The following is a 23,153-nucleotide window of genomic DNA, read 5'->3' as shown; positions in this document are numbered from 1 at the left end:
GTTGATGAATTCAAAAATATAAGGTTGCTAACAGCATTACCAATTTTCCTCTTTGACATGGAATGCATAAGTTAATATCTCTAAAATAATTAGAAATGATTTCTAGGCTTTCTTTATTTGTAATTATCAATAGCAAATTGAAGCATTTGATACAGAGTTGTCAAAAATAAAGGAAACCCAAATTCAACCAAAATTTATAGGAAAACTGCAGATCTCTTAATTAAGCATTATATGTCTCCGGAAAGGACTGAATGTCTTCTTTCTGATGCCACAGTTGAACGAGTAACAATGCATTGTTGACCAGCTAGTGAAATGTGCACTGTGACAAGTTAGCAGACAGTGTGCATTAGATGAAGTACATGTACATTGGAATTAGTGCTGCAGCCGAACCGCCGAACTGAACCAAAAATTATTGAACATGGCACTTTTGAACCGAACTGAACCAAACTGGTCAGTTCGGATGTCTGGCTGTATATGGCGTGACATTGGTAGTGCACAGAATGCACGCAAAAAAACATGATAAAAAAAGCAAACCTAACGAAAAATGGACGCTTCGTACATGTGTGTGTATACACGTACTATAAATGTGCTGTACATGTACATATACAGTAAACTCACGATGACCCTGCATCATGCAATGGTTGTAAAAACCATGTGAGAAATCGCTAATAATCAACTGAGAACATGCAACGTATGGCATTTCTGCTGCACAACAATTCTAAATTCTCACTACGTCCAATTGTGCTTACATATATTCAGATTTAGCATTATGTTTGCCAATCTCAGATAGTTACGCCCTCAGGTTCTATATTAGACCAATGATGTCATAAACATGATAAATGGCCGAGCAAAACAAATTTTGATTGGATGCTGATCACAGTTGGACTCGTGTTCCATCGGAAGGCAACTCCGGAGGGCAAAATGATTTTGTTCCAGCATGCGACAAGATTTGGTTTGCGTGGTGGCCCAACCTGCCCTTCGTTAATCATATTTGATCAAAGCATTAGTGTGAATAAGTTGTAACGGAATTTTGCCAGATCTCCAAGTTGTTCGGAAATCTCAAATGACAAAATGCTGTTATCCATTTGAAAAAGACTGATGGAAAATCGTCCCTTTGGCCACATGGATGCCATCCTGAAAAGAATGCTGACGTGATACCAAGGTTGTTCTTCTGCTACATCAAAATCCATGGTTTGGCAGTTGAATGTGTTTCATGAAGAATAATCAAAACAGAATTTGCTCGAAATCTAATTTGATCTTATATCCTGTAAAGGTTGAAACTCCCATTTAAGCATGCTGTTGTTTTTTTTTTTCTGTTTTCACATATCCTGCGATCAAGCATGGTTTTTAACCGTTTTTGGCCGTCAAAACACAGTCAGAAACTCACACCTCAAATAGTAACTTTCTATGGATTTTTAACTCCTAAACAAACTTTGGGGAAATAGTTTAGAAAACAATTATGTTCATATGGAAGTTGCTCTTGGATGGGGATGGGGAGGAGATTCATCGCTTGTATTAACATAGTTCACTCACAGAAGTACTATATACGGCTTGTTCGTAGCGTGCTCTTCGATGTCTCAATGTGCATTGTATATGTACATGTACGTACTTGTGTGTACATGTCCAAACCGAACCAAACTGAAGTTTGGCAAAAAATTTCTGAACCGTGTCCGAACGGAACCCGAAGCAAACGTTGGCACCTACTTGCATTACTACTTTGAATGTGCTTAGGCCAACACACCCAGTGCTTTTTAATGTGTGTGTATGCTAACTTGTCACAGTGCAAATTTCACCCGCTGGTCAACAATGCATTGCTACTCGTTTCACCGTGACATTGAGCACATAATGAAGGTGTAATTGGAAAGAAGACATTTAGCCCTTTTAGGAGACATATAATGCTTAATAAAGAAATCTGCAGTTTTCCTATAAATTGTGGTTGAATTTGGGCTTCCTTTATTTTGATACACTCTAAACATGGGATATTGTTTTTAAATTTCAACCCAGGAAAGTAACTTTGTTTGAAATGGGAGCATTTGAAAACAGTTTTTCACACCCGTAATGTTATAGTCCTTGAGAATAAAGCATTGTCTTCACAAGGATATAAATTTCAGTCTGTGTGGTAACTACATGACTCCATTGTTAATGGGTCTACATGTACATTGGCTTCCTGTGAGCTTTAGAATTACATTTAAAATGATATTGACCTACAAGTGTTTTTACGGGTCTGCTCTGTTGTATCTCACTGAACTCATAACATGTGTAAAAAGGGACAGTCTCATTATAATCTTCCTAGGTCGCATGATGACACTTTGCTGAGTTATCCCACTTCTTGTAATAAAGTCACTCTGGGAGATACCACATTTTTCATTGCGCCTCCTAAACTTTGGAATGTTTTCCATGTTAATACTCGTAGAGCAGACGGTGTGAGTGTTTTCAAATCTTCATTGAAGACACAAGACTTATTTGTATAAAGGAGGCTTTTGGATACCATCTTCATGATTAGTGCTGGGTATGGGGTGTTGGGTAAATTGGAAATTGGGTGGTACATGTAGATTGGGATACATGTAGATGTCATTGTCAGTTGTCTTCTTGTCCCCTCGTCTTTTATGGTACATGTTGTCACAGACTGTTTGCTGTCAAATTCGATGTGTTCATTTTTATCATTTGGTTTTTGGTGTATCTAGTCTTTTAAATCCCTGTTACATGTATTTTTAATGTATTTATACTTATTTTTAATGTACAGCACATTTGAACATATTTTTATGAAATTTGCACTTTATAAATGAATAAATATTTCCAAATAGGTCACTTTGGAAACATTTTGTGGTAAATTTTTCAACATTAGGGAGACATCAGTCATTAGGGAGACATTTCAATGTCTCCCTAATGCTCCAACTACCAAAAGGAGGAAAATTTTTATTGTCCACATTTTGAGAGATGATAGATTAGGGTCTGAAAGGAAAACATGCAAAAATTGGTTAAAATCGGATAAGGGAATATTGAATTATGGGATGGTAAAGTTTGAAAAATTTTGTGTAAGTTCCTATGGGAATGTCTCCCAAGTGACCCATTATCGGTAATGATAATTATTATTAAAAGAGTACAGTAAAACTAGTTCTATAGCTGTGGTCGACAGAGGTGGCATTTTAGGGAATTAATCCAGTTATTTAATGACATTTCAACAATGCCAGACCTCAATGATTCTGGTAACTCATCCCATTCATGAGTGAACACATTCACCCCAGAACAGAAATGACAAAACCGCACAGATTCTGTGTGTCGACCATTGACCAGGATACTACTTCACTGAGTATAAAGTGCAACATTTGGTTGGCCTTAGACACAAGATAGTTCATGTGACACCCAAATATTTATAACTGGTAACAGCATCAGGTGAAGAGTTACTGATATTACATGTAGGGATACCAGGACTTCTAGATCAAGTGATCTACATAATATTTGTTTTGTTGAAATTTCATCCTTTGTTTACACCACTTATGGACTTGATTGAGATCTTGTATGTAACATACATTCATCCTGTTTCCAAGATATGGCCTGAATAATAACGTATCATCTGCAAACAGCAGGCAGGTAGACAAAATTCATGAAGGAAGGTCATTAATAAACAGGTCAAACAAAAGTGGCCCCAGGACACTACCCAGAGGTACTCCTGATGATACTGGAAGCCAGGGAGAAAACTACCTTTGTAAACTGCCCACTGAAAATGACCAGAGATGAAGGACTTAATCCATCTGTACTTATAATATTGACCAGCCAGCTTTGGAAGTAAAATGTCATGAGGCGTTATGTCAAGGCCTTGGCAAAATAAAAAATATGGCATCAATATTTGGTGGAGTGGGTTTGTCGAAAATAGTTAACCAATAATTAGTAACATTTGAAAGCTGCATTGCACAGGATTGCCTTTCACAAACCCATGCTGTTTGGGTGACAAAAGCAAATAATTGGCAACATGAGAAGATATAGCCTGAGCAATAACCAATTCCATAACTGTACAAACTTCTGATGTCAATGCAATGGGATGGAGCCTGTATTACCAGACTTAAAATCTGGTGTGGTATTACATGTCTCCAATTTCCATGCAGTAGGACATTTGCCTTGTGCCAAAGATATGCAAAACAAGTCACAAAGAATAGGTTATTTGATAGAATGTTTTGTGGTCTGCCATCAGTTTATATATAGACTCAAGTGCCTTGTTCCTGACTCTAGCTGGACTAATTACGTGCAGCTACTGTATGAAGTAGTTGGTATTTGATTTGATAGTGTATTTTACAATCTGTTTGTTTTATAGAGTGTGTAGTGGACTGCCATCAGTTTATAGACTCCAATGCCTTGTTCCTGACTCTAGCTGGACTAAGTAGCTATGATCAAGAAATGAGACAAGCAGCTTACCACATCATGGCATCATTCCTCAATCACATGGAGCATGCAAGGTTCAGGGGACGCAGAGAGGTAAAAAAATCATTCAGTACATTTGGGTTTTATTTTGTCTCTTGTGGAACACGTTAATATCAGAATTTGTTTTGTATCCAACTACCGTACATGTAATTGCAATCAGATGGATTGAGAAGGTTTTGACATTTTAAATGCAACCAAATTCCTGGGTAGCGAATGTATGATTTATGAATTTTGTTTTTTAATTGTTTACAGGTTCATTACCTACTTCAGTGCTTAAGAAATTCAGTATGTGAACCAAACCTGAGAATACCTTGTATTGTGGGTGTGTTTGTTGCAAGGACAGCTGAGCTGATGTTGACTCCAGAACACTTCATGTATCCCACTGTACTACAGTATTTGTTGATCAAACCACAGCTACAGATGAATGCTATACCACTCTTGGCTAGACTGTTCTATAGCTCCAGCTTAAAGGTGATTCTTTGCTATTAATCCTATGCTATACCACTCTTGGCTAGACTGTTCTATAGCTCCAGCTTAAAGGTGATTCTTTGCTATTAATCCTATGCTATACCACTCTTTACTAGACTGTTCTATAGCCCCAGCTTAAAGGTGATTCTTTGCTTATTAACTCTATGCTATACCACTCTTTGCTAGACTGTTCTGTAGCTCCAGCTTAAAAGCGATTCTTTGCTTATAAAATCTATGCTATACCACTCTTTGCTGGACTGTTCATAGCTTCAGCTTAAAGGTGATTCTTTGCTTATTAAATCTGTGCTGTACCACACTTTGCTAGACTGTTCTATAGCTCCAGCTTAAAGGTGATTTTGCTATTAAATCTTATCCAATTATAATTGCCATAGGAAGTGAATGCCTAATGTCATATGAAAATCATGAATTTTAGATGCATTACAATAGCTGCTCCATTTCTGCATGTATAATGGTCATTTCCCCATGTGGACAACTTTATTCTATTTTTGTTTACTCGGGTACCGTCAAGCACTTCTGTGTCAGTCATTTATTTCCGATTGAAGATCCTTTTGTTATCAAATTGATTTTTATGTCATTACCATCAAACAAAATGACTTGTGCAGAAAACTTTCCATGGATCACATAGTTTTGTGCAACTTGACTGCTGTGTTAAAAGACTTGAGGTAGATCAGTTTATGACTTGACTTTCTAGAGTTACTTTGTTGAAGCATAAATACACCCGTCTTCTTAGCTATGTAGAAATTTACATTTTGTTTGGACCAACAAATGTTTCCCACTCATTCCTAACCCATTTAAATTCTTTCAAGGTTGGTGCGAGTCTATCCTGCATGCAAACCTTATCTATGCAAAATGTTGAATTACGATGAATTGATATGAATGAAAGGAATTACCTTTGGTTTTTATCCTAGCATGATGAGGAGCGTGACTGGATGATGACATTACTTCAAGATGGTTTGAGAGATTGCAATGATGTCATACTTTATAACAGGAATTCAGTGTTTACCACTCTTATGGCATGCTGTCAGTCTAGGTTAGCCAGTAAGCAGTTCCAGGTATGTCATACATGCAGAAATGAAATATAAATGCACTATGATCCAAACATGTCTGAGGGAGCGTGGTAGTGCATCAAGAGTTCGAATAAGTGGTTTATTTAAATTAGCTTTTTTGTTGAAAGAACAATTCCTTTTATATTGTAAAAAATAAATATATGTGTTAAATTGAAAGCTCACTTTTTCTGAACAGGCTCAGCAGAATTTACAATGACCATTGAAGTAAGAATTGTGACATAATACAAAGTGCAGTGACATTTGGACTAGTATACTGACTTCCATTATTTTCTACTCTAATTAGGAGGTAGTTGTGAATATCTTGGACAAAGCATTTGAAGTTCCAGAAAGTAGGAAGACTCTATGTCAGCAGTTGTTGCCATCTCTTCAAGCATTTGTGACATCACAAGACTCAAGGTAAAATGTCATGTGCAAGAGTTATCTATGGTTACAGTGTTGAATTATGGAATTTCTTGCATTACCCTGTTTCTTGTGATTTCATTATGTTTTGCAGGTTATTTTTGCTTAAGACCTGACACAAATTTGTAACCCTAACAGTCCTCAAATTTCAGTAACATTTTCCTTACACCATCAGGGGTTAGGATAAAAGATTTCAGCTGTGGATATAATAATATTATTTGACAATCATTTGCTTTTCTTTTCTGACTAGTTGTGAAGCAGGCCAATCAGAAAGGCATTCAACAGTTACAAGTCTAATCCACAAACTCCAGTTACATAACAGTGAGAACAGTCACATGTTGAGGTGGGTACTTGCTGCTATGGGCATTGTCTACAACAGATAAGTACTAATTGTCTCTCATTAGTATGAAGTTTGTGGGATGCTGTTTAAATATTTGTTGTTTCTGAATTTCTTAGTAAGCGCATTGGCTTTCCCATTCAGTGTGCATGCATTGCGCACATGGTTCATGTATGCATGCTTGTATATTGGTAAACTTCTCCAAATCAGCACCAGGTTGACACTTATTACACGTGGTAAAAATACAAGATAAAAATGCTTATTTTGTAGGAAATTAAACTTACTTGTACATGTATTTGTATGAAATTTAAAAGTTTAGAGTAAAAGAAGAAGAACTATGACTTTTGAAGTCATCAGAACTCAGCATTGAAATGCACTGAATCTGCCTGGAGAAATTGTAGAGACAACTTCATTGGCAGATGATAGAGGGCTTATTCAATTATTTAGTTTTAATCAAATTTTATTGGTTATTTTATTAGAATGGCAAAAGTAAGAAAAACCTTGTTTAATTTGAATTCTTTTACCGTGCTCCTACATTAACAAATTGGCCAAGTTAATGATGTTGTTTGTGCAAGTTTTAACCTAAATTACATATTGTCTGTGTTTGCCTTCAGAAAATCGTTTCCATGGAAATATGCACTGTTCAGTTGAGATTCATTGTAACTGGAATTTCATCCTTACCAAGTTCATAATAACGAAACTTTTCTGTATTCATAAAGGAAAATACATGTAGGCACAGTAAGACCACTGACCACAAACCCTAATAAAAACTCCAACCTGTGTGTACTCAGCTTTGTCTAGGAGCCCTAGACTTGAATCTAGTCAGCCCTACGTTGCACTTCCCCGGTCAGCCATCCTTCACAATACACAGTGCATCCGTATCCCGTATATGCACGAGGCTGAAGGCCAAGTAGCATACGGGACACATATGCACTGCATTATTCTGTGATCCATGAGCGGAGGTGTAATAATGATTCTGTCTTCAAGCAAACTTTATGTGCAGTAAAGGTGTTATAAGGCCTACATGTATGTGCATTTGCTTTCAGTGCAAAACTAGTGCGTCGTGTAGAGTTAGAACAGAGCATTATGCGGAGCTTGACATGGACTGTGCAATACGATTATATGTCACACTGTTTGTTGCCATGGACTGACCAATCAGCATTGAAAATTCAAGTTTGCCTGACGATAAATCTTCTTATAAGGCACCATCATTTGATAGCCTTTCCGTGATATTTGGCGTCAACGTCCGAGATTGTACATGTATCATTATAAAGGCTGTCACCATCTAAGTCCGACTTGACAGATAAGCCAGTCAGATCCCTCCGCCAGTGATATGTAGTTATTCATAATTGCATAGGAATGACATGTTCATGCATAATGTATATAGAATTTCCACCTATCATAATATTCAGACTTGTAGACTCGTTTATGATAACGGAGGTGTGAACAACATAAAGACAAGTCTGTCAGTGTGATTGGCTTATAGCCTTTTTTGGTAGATGAGCTGATACGCTGTGTGCAAATGGTTGGCAGATTTGGCAAGTTGGAATTTCTCAAAATAATTAGTAGTAAGTGGACAAAAGAGAGCACAAAGCAAGCTAGTGAGTGACCGATGTCACATGGCCTCCATATCCAAAGCATAAACATGGACATCATGGATGATCCCGAAGTGAGTCAAATCCACTGGGAGCCTTGAATTAATAAAACCCTAACGTGTGTTGTCAGTATTGACCACGAGCCTTAATTAAAAGCCCAAACCTGTTCTTTGCATTGACCATAGGCCTTAAGAATAAAAGACTGTTTGCTCAGCATTTTAACTTGACTTACAATTAAATAATTGGAACCTGTATGTTTCCAGTACTAATTTCCATTAATTATGGATTCAACTAAGTGAACCTGTCCGACGCATACACCTATTTGAATGGGTGGTATTTTTATTTATAAGTCGGTAAGCAATGATAATGGGAACCTACAGAATATGAAGAATCAGTAAAGAGCCACTAGCCGTCATTTAAGAAATCATTAAAAAATAAGTTATATTTTCAATGTTTATTTTTGTGTGTGCAGGTAAAAGGGACATCCCAAAGAAATGGTTTCTGCTTGAAAGAACAAATCATTGTGATTCCCATTGACATTTTAACAAGATTATAAGCATTAATTTCTTCAAATTAAATTCACTTAGTAAAAACATGTTTTTATTTCCGTCCCAGGGTCTGCAATTGCCTGTCTTACACATTTTTTAAGTTATGTAATCCAGTTCAGTGATTTATGTGCTGAACTTCACCTAAGCTAGGAATCTGTTGATGATGCAAGACCAGTCAAATATATCACCTCAGCTAGGAATCTGTTGAGGATGCAAAACCAGTCAAATATATCACCTCAGCTAGGAATCTGTTGAGGATGTAAGACCAGTCAAATATATCACCTCAGCTAGGAATCTGTTGAGGATGCAAAACCAGTCAAAATATGTCAATCAAAAATAACTACTTTAAGTGAAATTCAGTCACGGTTTGTTATGTAATGTTTTGTTTTTCAGTTTTTATTCAGGGTTACAATTTATGAGTTCAGTTCCTTTGTGTTGGTTCTTGTGTTTTCTGTTGATTTTTTTGTAACTATAATTCTGTTTTCAGTGTACAATCACATTTTAACATAACTACTTGTATGGTACATGATAAACTCTGACATGCGAGTAATCATCTTTCACTTGAAGTTATTCCAAATTACAGTCTACTATATCCTCTGAGGATGGTCATTTTATTTGAAGTTCATTCACTGGAGATTTATCCCATACTTTGGCTGGCTGCTTCAATGCTTATAGTTATTTTATGTAGCTATTGTTGCTTCATGTGAACAGTGCATCACAGTGGGAGATGGGTGGCATGCTGGCATGGTTGGCAGGCCAGTGATGGGAATTTTGTTTGCCAGTTAATCATGTATTGCCCTGACATAATTGAGTCAGGCTATTATCTTAATGATCAATAAACTGGGCAATAAATGACGTGTTTGAAGTGTGCCACCTTTACTTTCTCATAATTGAAGTCTATCACCCGGTCCGAGAAAATTAATAAAGAGAAACTGGAGGTTAATCTTAATTACTGTTCCCAAGCAAGAAGGAATGTGCTACGTGACGATCTTGCTCAAAGCTGAAGGTTTATTTCAACTTTTATTGTTTAGGCAGTCATATTTCAGAAATTGTTATTTTGAAGTCATTCATTTAAGACCTCACGTTGTATGGGAATTCTGAGATCATTTTCACTTGGCAGAGTGGAAGCAATACCCAAGAAATAAAAGTCCACAGGAAGCCAACAATGATCTGTTGCTCTACAGTTTTTTTCTACACATCTAAGCTTGTTAACCTGACTGCTATGATGCTACATGCATGAAAGTATGTGTTCCTGTGTTTGAAGGCGGTGTATGTTTATTAATTATGAGCAATGACTCTAGTTAACCATAGTTCAACTACATGTAACAACGTCCAAATGATGGATGGTTTGGAAATCTACTTGACTGTTTGGGACCAAACCCCAAAACTTGACCAACTCATTCGAATGTAACTGAATAGCGCATGTGCATTGTTAAAAGCAGTTGACTACTAACAAGCTCTATTTTGCTCCCCAACTTGCCCGTATTCATTATAGAGGTCATTGATTGGTCCTAGCTGTCAATAATGACACTCGCTTGAATTACGTTTCGCTGGTTGTGATTATGTAGAGCACCCACGTGGAGGTATTACCCTGCATTCAAGTCGTTGACAATTTGATAACGGCAGAGCTTTGGTTTACAGATGTACACTAGCTTCATCATGATTTAAGGTAGGTCAAAGCATTAATGTTTTTGTGTTGTCATCATGTGTACTAGGCCTACATATTTTTATCTTTAAATGGCTTGCGAAGATAGAAACAAGTGATAATGTTCTGAATTAGTCTGAAGGTAATTTGAATTTGTACAGGGGTTTTATCAGTATTGCTATTAAACCCAGAACATAAACTTTGTATGCTGTATTCTGAAAATAATTGGGTTTTGTTACTTGAGTGGAGCCTCAAATGGAGTGTTGTCCTTTGGTCAAGAAGGTTTTCTTTATAGTCAAATTGAGTCACATGATATTGGAGCTCTCCAATAAAATTAACACATTAGATAGTGAGATTGGGCACCTGTGCTTTGAAGAATTAGGAAAAACAGAAACGACATTTATTAATGACTGTCCAGAGAACGAAAGTATGCTTCTTGTTATACCCAACACATGTAGGCTACAAGAGAGGCATGCTAAATGCAATGTACAATGTACTGTGCATATGTATGTGGACTGTCAACAATAAAGATATACAAAATGCACTTTTGAATGCCTTTCCTGCTTGACATGATCATGTCCCTAGTGTGCTTGGCTTCGGGTCTTAAGTTATCAAACGCAACAGGTGTAACTCTCAATAGGTAGAAATATATCTGTTTCAATTAAGGCGTACAAAATTGCCCTTTTGCCCTAACTCCATAGGGTGTATGTATTTGACTCTCTTCTTTGTCAACAGTCTTTTCAAAATCTCCAACACAGCTAAGCAGATGGACATCAAACTTAGAATTTTGATGGTAAATAAATTAATTTTGACATTTCTGTTGAATTTGGTTCATTTATGAACTTATTCATTCATTGCTTTTTAATGGTCTTTGTTTTATATATATTGTGTTTTGTTAGCTTTCTATCCTCATTCCTCTTTAAATTAGAATTTTATAAGATTGGTAGTTAATCAGCTCAGATTAAATTATGGATAAATAAGCTTCAATGTATTAGTTGATGCATACTGTTTCTTGGAACAATGGACCAGCTTAATGTTATTCTTTCCTTTTGAATCATTCACAGATTGTGATTCTCGTTAACAACCCACACAATGGAAATGGTGAGTTAAATGGAAATAACAGGTGGTTATGTTCATGGATCAGTACCTTGGATTTGAATGAAGATTATTTCAATAGATTAGAGCAAAATGTAAAATGGAACTGAGAAAATGTTTACATGTAGAACAGCTGGCTGACTATCAAAAACACAAGAATTGGTAAGTTTTACATGGAATGTGTTAGAAAGACATCTGGTTTCCATAAATAACCAAAGATCCCTGCTGTTTTGAAATGTAAGAGCATGCTTGTATAATCTGGGTATAATTAAGCCTTATTCTACCTTTAAAGATAAAGATCCATGAAATAAAAACCTTTATTTATGGATTGTTTCCGTTTTTGGTTTCAACAGCAATCAGTTGCTATGTGTGTGATACAAGCAGCAACGATGACTGTAACCCTGGCACTTCAACAACTTGTGGCAGTGAACAGGTTTGTCACGGTTTTACATCACTTTACTATCAGCAAAGTGCATGGTGCCATCCCTGTCTCATGGTCTATTATGGTCTGTCGTGGTCTGTCATCTGGGAACTTGGTTTGACTTGAAGTTGTTTATGAGCACTCATATTGCTAAGGCTTGTTCCCTATTTTTTCCACCTTCATAACAGCAGATGTATGAGCAGTGTTTTGTTCAAGGAATCATTGGTCACCCTTATTCCTGCATTTAGTACAACAGACTTGATTATTGTACGGCCATCTATATGGCATTTCCGAAATAGCTAAGTTACAAGTTCACAACGTACATATAGCTGTTAGGCTTGTTAGCAACACACAGAAATTCAACCACATCTAACTGGTCTTGCGTCGGTTACATTGGCTGCCTGTGAAATTCCGCATAGATTTTAAAATTTTTCTTTTACTTTTTAAAGCACAACATGGTCTGTCCTCAAAGTGCATCAGTGACCTCGTTGGTGTAAAGAAGACATCCACCTACTGTATATTTTCCAATGATAAAGTGTGTTTAAAAACACTTGGGGTAGATCTTTTTCACATGCTGTCCCTGAATAATGGAATAAGTTACCTGCTGATATTCAACAATCAGGGTCTTTTTAAACTGGCTTTTAACTCATTTTACCGCTCATCTTTCAGGGCTGAAAATTGTGTGTAACTAAATGTAGATTTTCAAGATGTATTTTTTTTTCGTTAGGGAGATGTTAATTATATATAACAGGTTTTGCCCTTACCCAACGTATATTAATAAGCACTGTATGCTCAGTGCTTGTCCGAGTGCTGACTGCACTAGTAAGCAGGAGGCCGTGGGTTCGAGTCCCACCCGAGTAAGCTTGTGAGGTTTTTTTCGCAAGCTCTCGGACAAGCACTGAGCATACAGTGCTTATTAATATACTTTGGGTAAGGGCAAAACCTGTTATATATAATTAACATCTCCCCAACGCAAAAAATACATCTTCAAAATAGTTCGCGGTACCCGCTGCTTCGTTTGACTCGGACCGGCCAGCCGACCCCGGCAAGCTCGGTGGTCGAGTGGTTAAGACATCTGCACCCAAGTAAGCTTGTGAGGTTTTTTTTCGCAAGCACTCGGACAAGCACTGAGCATACAGTGCTTATTAATATACGTTGGGTAAGGGCAAAACCTGTTATATATAAATGTAGATTGTCCCAGAATTATTTCATTTACATTCTAAAGCTTTAAGTTGGGAGCTGTTCTTCACCGATTTTTATCTTATCATTTCTTAATGTAACAAATTATATTGGGAAAATGTGTTTACAAATGATTATAAAGATGAACAAAGAAATTGACTGGAGTGGGAATTCAACCTGTGACCTCCAAAAGACTGTACCAGTGCTCTACCAACTGAGCTATCCAGCCCTATGTTGGTTGCTCTTCCCATTTGTCAATATGTGTATCTTTGTTTGGGGGCATTAGCCAGAAGCCACTCAACCTGAAACACCATGTACCCAGGGATCACACCCCAGTAACATGATACAACCTGGGAGGTGGTGAACAGGGATCACTCAGAGAAGATACAGCTTTTTGAACATCATCTTAAACAAATTATATCAGGAAACTGACTTATTATGTTACAGTGTTTTGTTAAGGTTTACTATTGTATCTACGTATTTTCAAGCAGTTTTACCTTGTAAGTGGTCTTGATTCCTGTTTTTAAAATGTTAGTAGTACCTTTTAATGCGCGTTTGATCACTGTTATGGAGACCACGTAATACAAATTTTAATTTATTATATTATTTTTTTCAAAGCCTCTCATGGTCTGTAGACTAAAGGTCTGTCATGGTGTATCAGGATCTGTCATGGTTTGTCATGGTCTGTCATGGTCGGTTATGCAAATAATGAATGTTCATTATTGCAATGGTAAGAATGACTGCATGAGGTGACAGATGAAACAGTCTGTTCCACGAAGCAAAGCCAAGTGGAATATACTGTTTCACCTGTCACCGAGTGCAAATACATGTATTCTTACCATCGCACGAATGCGGAACATTACTTGTTTTATACAACACCTGTATAAATCCTTGTCATCTGATTTTTTGAGTACAACTTGATTAATTAACTGATTCAAACTGGACATTATCCAGTTGTAAATATGTTAATTTTTTGACATGATATTCTGAGCTCATTAAATTGTTTGGCAGCATTTTATCAGTTTCCTTATGTTGACAGCATTAGCATTACAAGTTCTGATTATTTTGCCTTAAAAAAACTTGCTCATTAGACGCTGCAGTGCAATAGATCCAGAGGTTTTCATTATTGAACAATTTTTTACCCATGTGGTGTGGAATATGACATTTTGAACACCCAAGGGCACTATGTGTGCCCAAGGGTGTCTAAAACATCATAGCCCACACAGTCAGCAATTGTTTTGTCATACATGTACCTCTGTTTTAAGGAATTTATCCAAAGAAACAAGCTCTGAATTTCAAAAGACGAGAGGCCTACTGTCAAACTTTACAATTTTAACCTATAAACAGACATAAATGATATCTTCTGCAACTGCACTGTCCCCTCACTTGCTTTAATTGCGTAAACTCTAATGTGAAACTGGTGTGGGTACCAGTCAGTACATGTAGTCTGGTTAGCGGTCCCTGCATTACCTGATATGCTGCGGGGACAGGAATGAGTCTGTTTCACTAGCGCCATCATTGATCGAATTCCCTGGTAGCCTATACAAAGCGTATCATGGATACCGCACACAACGGACTAAGGAGCGGAAATGTTTGTTCTCGAACTTCCCAAAGCTCTTCTGTTTCGTGTCTGTGTGTGCACACACTAATGACAGAAAGAGATATCTCACAGTGAGTGTGATATGCGGATATGTCGCCCTGTCATGTGATTGTTCTGGGCCAATAAATATACAGTATCCAAGGCAGAGGAGATGTATCATCATTTCTAATGCTCAGTTCTACATGTAAATTTTTTGCACTCTGCATGCATGTCGCGTGGCGTGTGTGTTGGTTCAAATAGTTCATTGCCATGTGATCAAAGATCCACTGCTCAGGTGACGGGAATTTATGCAGGTGTTGTATAAAATGGGCTGTCGTGGTTTATCATGGGCTCTCATGGTTTATCATGGGCTGTCATGGTTTATCGTGGTCTACAACAGTCTATCATGATTTCATTCTTTATCATTTTTTAGAGATTTCGGCTATGAGTAGCACTGAGTTATGAGTAGCAATGACACTATTATTCATACTAAACCTACAATGTATGTATGAAATGTGCACTAACATTTCAGAAACAATTGATGTAGATATTGAAAACAATGTCATCATGAATGTTGTGAAGGAGACCTGTAATGTACTAATGCATCATTTTGCTTTTTGGTGATATTTTCTTTACGTATCATAGATATGCATGAATGAAGTCAGAGAGGAAAATGGCCTGTTTATAGTCAGAAAGATGTGTAAGGAAACAGATGCTTGCCAGAGTCAGGAAAATCAAAATCCATTCCAGTGTCACCCCGGGGAAAATGTCATCTCATTATGCTTCTACTGCTGCAATGTAGATCTGTGCAACAGTGGTAACTATCTGGATGTAACGTCTGCCATCATAACAACACTTGGTACAACACAGTTATTACTAGATCCTACAACACGTGCTGTCACATCATCACTAGCCACAACTGTTCCTCCAGACCCCACAACACAAGCTTTGACTGAGGCATCACCAGACCCCACAACACAAGCCTTGACTGAGGCATCACCAGTGCCCACAACACAGGCCTTGACTGAGGCATCACCAGACCCCACAACACAAGCCTTGACTGAGGCATCACCAGACCCCACGACACAAGTCACCACAGTAGCATCACTAGACCCCTCCACACTCTCCTCAGCGTCTTCTGTAATGCAACCCCTACTGGTCAGTCAAGATTCTTCTACACAAGTGGTCCAGGCTACAATAAATCCAAGTCAAGAGGCCAACTGCAATGCAGGTATCGTAAGTAGAAATATACCAAGCCTAAAATAATCTAAAGGTTCATGTTTTGGATGTGAATACACAGTAATCAAACAATTTCAGTGTCCAGTTTATTGCCTTTACTTGAATTTTACACTGTTTCATCATGACACAACCTATAAACGTTACTTCTAGCACATCTCTACTTTGACCTGATAGGGACATGTAAATACAACAGATGAACAATCTTTGTCCCATTTTTGCCCCTTTGTGGACTTGAAGCACCTAGCAAGCAATTTGTGTGATGATGGGATGTTACAAACAATCTCATCATAACATTGTTGAAAACGGAATGGCACAAAAATACCTTGTTGCATTTGGCTGAAATAAAAGGAAATAAGGAAACTAGAATAAATCATGACATCAAAGTAATTTGCTCATCTTGGGATGAGGTATATTATGTGTGCCAAGTTTTAAGTTATGACATCACGCAGTCTATTAAAAAGTCATCCAAAATTGTTGCCCTGAAAGAAAACGGTTTGATTCAGTTACTCAATCAGGAAGTGATCAGGTGTTCCTAGTTCTTGGTTTGATAACTTCAAGGAATTCTGATGCAAAGACTCTTAGTTATTTGTACAAAATAACATCTGTTTTGTGAACTGAATCTGATCTGTTCAGTTGGTCCTTTGATAATGTCCCTTGATGCAGTAATATGTACTTCATAATTTGAGTTGTGATTTCAAAGAGCATTGTAAGTTTCCTCTCAGGATTCAGTGCTCACAATCACTTGAAAAATTTGCATGCCTATATTCGTGTGCACACGAACGTGGCCAAGTGTATAAATTGCATGCTTCACATGGACCCATCAACAAAAGTGGTCCACATAATGCAGATTGTTTGAAGCTTGTGTCTAGTAAATCAGATCCACACAAGGTTACCCCCCCCCGCTGGTAAACAGGTTAAGAGGAATTCGGAGGCAGGTTAAGGCATTGCAATATGAGGAGAAATAGTAAAGAATTTTATCATAAAAACTTTAGCTCCAAATAATCTTCAGTTCAATGAAGAAAAAGTATTATTGTCAAGGAGTAATTTTAATTACATGAAAACAATAAATTGTGTGAATTCCTGTTTGTTAAAAGGTGCTAGTGCCCGGAGAATGTCAGTTAATACAGAAGGATTACTCATGCATGAATGATGTCATGTCTAATCATGATATGTCCAGGTCCTTTTAAGTAATATAGCATCAGATATTTATTTCTATAATCAATCCATCTGCTGCAGCTTCAAACTAACACAGTTACAAAAAATGAAATACATCTACAAACATGTAGTTGTGAACTGTTGTGAAATCTAAGGAGTCCATGAGGCTCATAATTCTTGAAAGTTTGAATGAAGGCACTGACTCATATTGTGTATGAAATTCAAAAATATCAGGTGTGCTGCCCTGGAAACATGTTTGATGAGATATTTAATTCTTGTTCTTTTTCTTCCTTTGTAAGTGTAAGGAGGTGGGCAGGTGGGGGCGGGGCAGCTGGCCAGCAGGGTTGTGGGGGGGGGGAATTCCCAGGATATGGCAACTAAGCCGGATGAGGCCAGGGGGAAAGTTTCACAACAGTTGGGGAGGGGAAATCAGCACTCAGGTCCTGGTGAAACAGCAGACACACGGAGGGCCACAAGTAATAATCTGGACAGTTTCTTTTCTGCTTTCCCTGTTTCTTTAATACTGCTTTCAGTACTGGCCAAGTGCTGGGCCCGGTGGCCGCCTGTGAAAGTTAGGCAGGCACTCATTAGTTCCATGTATATTTCAGGCTTGGACTAATAAAATTAAAGGAGCTTACAAATCAGGCAAAACTTACAAAGGACCCCAAAATACTCCATCTTGACCTAAGGTTTAAACTACAATGTGAAAGTGTAGAATAATTGTCCATATTGAGCATGAAGGAAAAAGACAAACATGCAGGCCAACCCCGGCCGCTGATTGACCAAAACGTACACACACTCTATCATTAACCACATGCACTCAAATATGTGCCTCCTAAATGCACAATACAGTCGTTAACTCGCAAAACATCACTAGCAAAAAAGGGTGCCAATTTCCCAGTGAATAGGCTAATTACTTCCTATAGACGAACTATTCATCAAATTACCATCAAGGATCAAAGAAATTTCATCATAAGTGCACTCCATAATTTTCTGAACTTCCCTCTACTGGGCCCATGCACATAACTGTGCAAGAACATTTTACCTTTCATGCATGCCTTCTGTACTGTGATGGGCCATAAACATCCTTGTATACTTTGCCACAGTTACTCCTAAATCACCTTACAAATATCACTTTTGAAAATGCTTAATTTTGTTCAAAACTGTTATAAAGCTAATCTATAATCATATGTGGATAAAATAAGATAGATTATGATAAGCAACTATTCCATTAATAGGGAAAAAGTAAAGCAAAGGAAATCATGATGAAAAAGTTAGGTGCAGTTATCTGTGAAAGTTGGGCAGGCACTGCCATGCAATCCACATGGCCTGGGGCATGCAATTTAAACACATGTACGTCATGTCTCACAAAGGGTTCAGGCAAATATGCAGGACATGGCCTATGACAGTTTAGGATTTATCACAACAAAAATTTAGAAATTATGTGTAATTTCAGTAATTCAAAACCTCAAATAATGTGCTTTATTTCAAACTCAGTGTTGTTTCAAACTACATGTTCAACATTACACATAGTCAGTGAATGTTTTTTGTTTCCTGTGACCTACAGTAAGTTTTGGTGAGTTAAAGCTAGGATGGCAAACAGCAGTAAAAGGGAGTAGTTTGTGTACACTTTGGAAACGGGGATTTAGAATTAAGATTGGAAGGGTTACAACTAGGTAAAGGTATCGATAAATGGAACATTTGAACATGAATAAGATTATACAAGTAATTTGGTTGCATGGGACCTCTTCCTTACTTCAGAAAGCTTGGATTGATGCATTCTTTTTTATTGATAAAAAATGAATAGACCAGCAGCAGAAACAAAGAAACCATTAGCCCAAAGCTTTATTTCTGAGGTTAAACTAATCAGGTCTTCAAAACTGTATTAAGGCTGTTGAAGCAGAAATCACAAAAAGACCCAGCAGTGGGATTCACGTGACAGGAATCGTACTCCGAGGGTGAATACTTCAAACTTAGTATTTAAGAAAACAAATTAGATGTTCATTTTCACAGTCAGTGAAAATAGCAAGTCATCTGAGTAACTTCAAGATGATGGCTTTGCAGGCCTTCCTGTGAGTTGAGTACAGGAGAGGTTAGGGAAAAATGTAGCTTTCAATCCAATCACTTTTGAATTTCTCCAGACATTAGCCAGCAAAGAGTGCACCTATACGTATAATACTGTGGTACCTTTCAACTGTCATGTAACATATGAGTGCATTGACACAATTTTACTATTTCTTCTATAAAAACCAAACAAGTTTTTCGACATGTCACACTTTGTTTATGTTTGTGCTTCTTATTGCATTGAAGTTGTCGCAATCCTTCCAGCCCCAGAGGCAAAGGGCACATGCAAACAAAGTGTATTTGTATTTTTAGTCTTTTGTTTTCTGATCACGTACTTGTTTCCTGTTATTTCCTATTACTTTGCAAACCTTGATTGTGGCCATTAATTTTTATGTTTTATTATATTGAGGTTATTTTATTTTCTGGTGGAAAGGGGTCATTTTTAAGTTGAAGTAGGGTGATGGGGGATATGAAGGGAGAATTTACCTCTGTCAAGTCGTTGGAAGTCCCCATCCCCATTTTGGATCTTCTGCCATAGAGCCATGTACTCTATCACAAAAGTGGATTTAGAACCATACATGCTCCTTTTGGATGGGGAATTCGTTCAGTGGGTTGGGAATTTAAACTCATTTGGGTCATTATCCCAAATGGCCTCCTTAAAGATCAGTCACAGTGCTTTTATGCCAAAAGATGAACCCTAACCCCCTAGGGTGTTTGTAAAATCATATTGAAATCGGACAACTTGGGACTGTTATGGCTGTACAGGGAATTGGTCATTCTTACGTATATAACGACTGGCAGCTGTGGCAGCTTCTCTTCTCATTTATAAAAAAAAAACATCATTTTGGGATTTATTTTTATTGGAGAATGCTCAGATTAAAAAAAATGCATTAATGAGGACAGCAAACAAATCTATCAGTTTGATGATGTCATAAAGCGGCTCGTTCCCTCAGATTTTCATGACCTTGCAGCTGTAATGGGGGCTTCATAGCGCGATAATAGAGAAAAGACGGGTAAATAAGTTGGGCATCATTCTCAGCAAATGACTATGGCCATGCATCTACCTGAAATTTACTGGTACCTTACTCACGTTCAAATTGGGATGGTTCAACTTTATCGTAGGATCTAGTGTTGACATCACCTTGACTTGTGTGATCAAGATTGTTGATGTAAAAGCAATTCCAAGTTACTCTCGTCTGACCTCTTTTAATTCACAGTTAAGTTTGAGCAAGCATAGTACTCGCATGGGGGCGCGTTCACAGGAAAAGTCGTATAATTGCAGAGACGTAGTGTTACATCATCAAAACAGGCTTCTATCGAATGCTCCCGACATTTTTTGTTTTCATTTTCCCGATATGAAGGAGAACATCAATTCGTGCTTTTGACCTCATAGATCAGCAGCAATCTTTTGTTAGTTTTTACGCAATAGATAGTTTAAAATATCACTAAACTTTCACAGAAACCAAAATTGTGAATTACAAATGTAAATGAACTTTAAGTGATCTACCAGTGCTATTCTCCTACTTTTTAGAAATGTTCCACCTAAAAAAAACATCCATTTTAATTTTGTTTTATAAAGATTGGAATTCTGCAAGCACGTACTTCATTGTGACTGACACCCATCACACCATCCATTCAGCTGATATGATGGACACCACTCCAGCACGTAGTCGAGTTGCATGTTCCTTGAAGTGTTTGCATCAAAATAACTGTGGGTTTTTTGCCTTCAACAATGTGACTCTAGTCTGTGTGCTAGGCAGAGGGATATATGAATCATCCAAAGTACAGGTTCAGCCTGGCAGTACTGTGTTCCTGAGACTCTAAATTATTCATGAGCTATTTAGTGCTCAAAGTACTTAACAATAAATAGAAATGTAATGAGTCGCTGTACAGCGTGCACGTTGTTTATTGTTAAGGAAACAAGTTGAAATACCCATTTCTGGAGACAGAAGAAAGGTTAATGCTCTTGTCATGTAAATATTCAAAGAATTATGCAAGTTGGATATTTGGAGATGTTACCATGAGTCAGATACAAACTGCACTTGACAGAATCTATTGCAAGACCACTTGCTTTGTTGCTAGGACATAACTTAGTGAAAAGCCAGTGTCCCTGATGGGTTGTATAAACCTGAATGGAAATCTTTGGAGGAACGATGGGTAGAAATTCATCTAACCTGCCTTTATAAAATGATCAATTACATCACAGCCTTCCAAGAAAGTAAATTTAATATCAAAATTTAGCTCCAAGTTAAAACCAACCCTTACCAGCTCTGACAGTAATGATTTAATGACCTGTGATGCCCAACATCATAAATATTTATTATCAGCTTATGCCTGTGTGATTAAAATATAATGCGATGAGTGATTACACAACACAGAACCACACAGAACCTGTTAGTTGCTGAAAGTCAGGTTTGCCTATAGAGCAGAATATTTCGTGTAGTGGATAGTTACCTGATAGCAAATGCATTGTACATTAATTACTGGTTGTCTTATGTTGGTGGACGAGATGAGAATTAACAGGAAGTAGTCACCTAAAGCAGGAATTGTATTGTTAGACACGGAACATTGCAAGTAGATGGTACAGTTATTGAAACGTGAATAGTAATCATGAAGTATTGAAAACCGTGAAGGCTGGAAATCGAATATGTTATTACATTTAAGTGTAAGTGAATACAAAGTTAATCATTGTTCAACCAAATTTGTTTGAAAAAAGATGGTGTGGACCATGTGATCATGGAGGAAGGACACAGAAGGAGTTTGAACTGCCCAGACTATAACATCTGGCCGATTACCACTTTCTGGCATGCCCGGTATGTCCATCATAGCCAGAGCGCAGCGCACGCCTGCTACTGACCACCTGTTTTGCAACCATACGCTCCCTTTGTACCCCATGATCGTCGCCGCAATTTTTCGTTGGTAATCTGTATCCCTAAAACGTTGTGTACTGCAGTATAGGAAGTTGAATATTCATGCCATCGTTGGTGCTTGATATGATCCGACTACATCATCAAATGTAGTGTTTGCACAGTTGCTTTTATTAGGCTGTATACTCGAAGTGTTCACGTGCAGTTGTTGCCCTTATCGAACGCTTTCTTCTGGACTTCTTTTAGGAATAAATAGCCAAGCTGTTTGTAAGATTTTGTGTTTTGTTTGAATCATTTTTATTATGGCAGTTGTACAAAGGAGTATTTTATGAGATTTCATGATCACTCTTTGTGATGAAATAGCGCATTTTGTCGCTAATGAACTAAGCTTTCCAGAAGTAGTGAACATTTTGTTGGCAAGTCTTAGCCAAATTCGTTCCAAGTCTTTGATACTGATGTATATTGGACGGAGGAGACCAGAATTACAAACTTTGCATGGATAATGAAACAGTGTGTCAAAATTTGAAAAGTTTATGATGGCAAAAGTAGGTCTAATATCAGGCATTTTTGGAATGTTTTCTATTATTCGTCAGACTCGGCGGCGACCATCATTGGACGCTTTGAAGTGCCTTAGTTACAACTCCTTCTGTGTCCTTCCTCCATGATGTGATCAACCCATTGGAGCCAGTCTATGGGCTAATCACATTGCTGGTTTATAGAAATAGCTGATTTCATGCCAGTACAGAGAGAATCATTCACATAAAAGATGGTGTGGACCATGTGATCAACCCATTGGAGCCAGTCTCAGGGCTAATCACACTGCTTGTCAGTTGTATCTGATTTCATTTATAAGCAGACAACATGAAACACACAAAGACAAAAATACTGGTGTGTACAGCAGTAGCTGATTATCAGGAAAGGAAGATCCATTCACATGAAAATTTCAATTGAACTGAGTGTTCATTACTATGAATGTCGGGAGAGTTGCAGCTTACAGAAAATTGTAATTATAATTTTGGCAAAATAGTTTTATTTGGGATATTGGAGTGTGAACTGTA

At 37.6% G+C, this 23,153-nt stretch overlaps 2 protein-coding genes across 3 annotated transcripts in view; both read left to right on the top strand.

Moving 5' to 3' along the window:
• LOC110990597 (nucleolar pre-ribosomal-associated protein 1-like) overlaps window positions 1-10,017 on the top strand; it is a 57,026-nt gene extending 47,009 nt beyond the window's left edge. The window contains exons 25-30 of the mRNA XM_087131831.1: window positions 4,310-4,470; window positions 4,669-4,887; window positions 5,814-5,957; window positions 6,256-6,368; window positions 6,622-6,714; window positions 8,776-10,017. Coding sequence (XP_086987957.1) covers window positions 4,310-4,470; window positions 4,669-4,887; window positions 5,814-5,957; window positions 6,256-6,368; window positions 6,622-6,714; window positions 8,776-8,779 — 734 coding nt within the window. The 3' untranslated portion in view covers window positions 8,780-10,017. The remainder of the gene's footprint in view (window positions 1-4,309; window positions 4,471-4,668; window positions 4,888-5,813; window positions 5,958-6,255; window positions 6,369-6,621; window positions 6,715-8,775) is intronic.
• A 406-nt stretch (window positions 10,018-10,423) lies between these two features.
• Window positions 10,424-22,366, top strand: LOC147795480 (uncharacterized). Of its 2 annotated transcripts, XM_087131833.1 has the most exons (6): window positions 10,424-10,520; window positions 11,232-11,289; window positions 11,561-11,597; window positions 11,945-12,024; window positions 15,416-16,001; window positions 20,808-22,366. In XM_087131833.1, the coding sequence occupies exons 2-6, from the start codon at window positions 11,263-11,265 to the stop codon at window positions 21,050-21,052; spliced, it is 975 nt and encodes a 324-aa protein (XP_086987959.1). In that variant the 5' UTR covers window positions 10,424-10,520; window positions 11,232-11,262; the 3' UTR covers window positions 21,053-22,366. The 2 variants fall into 2 exon arrangements, with proteins under 2 accessions (XP_086987959.1, XP_086987958.1); XM_087131832.1 differs by lacking the exon at window positions 10,424-10,520 and having other exon boundaries at window positions 10,538-11,289.
• Window positions 22,367-23,153: the final 787 nt, after the last annotated feature.

Source organism: Acanthaster planci, unplaced genomic scaffold (assembly GCF_054643075.1).
Source record: "Acanthaster planci isolate LZ-2023a unplaced genomic scaffold, COTS_SCS Contig17, whole genome shotgun sequence".
NCBI classification, from domain to species: Eukaryota; Metazoa; Echinodermata; class Asteroidea; order Valvatida; family Acanthasteridae; genus Acanthaster; species Acanthaster planci.
This window is presented reverse-complemented; position numbering and strand designations above follow the sequence as displayed.

Coding starts and splice junctions, on each gene's coding strand:
- LOC147795480 (XM_087131832.1), top strand. CDS start 11,203: ATGTATTTGACTCTCTTCTTTGTCAACAGTCTTTTCAAAATCTCCAAC. Junction 12,025..15,415: donor CAACTTGTGGCAGTGAACAG/GTTTGTCACGGT, acceptor TACGTATCATAG/ATATGCATGAATGAAGTCAG. Junction 16,002..20,807: donor AGAGGCCAACTGCAATGCAG/GTATCGTAAGTA, acceptor TGTTTTATAAAG/ATTGGAATTCTGCAAGCACG.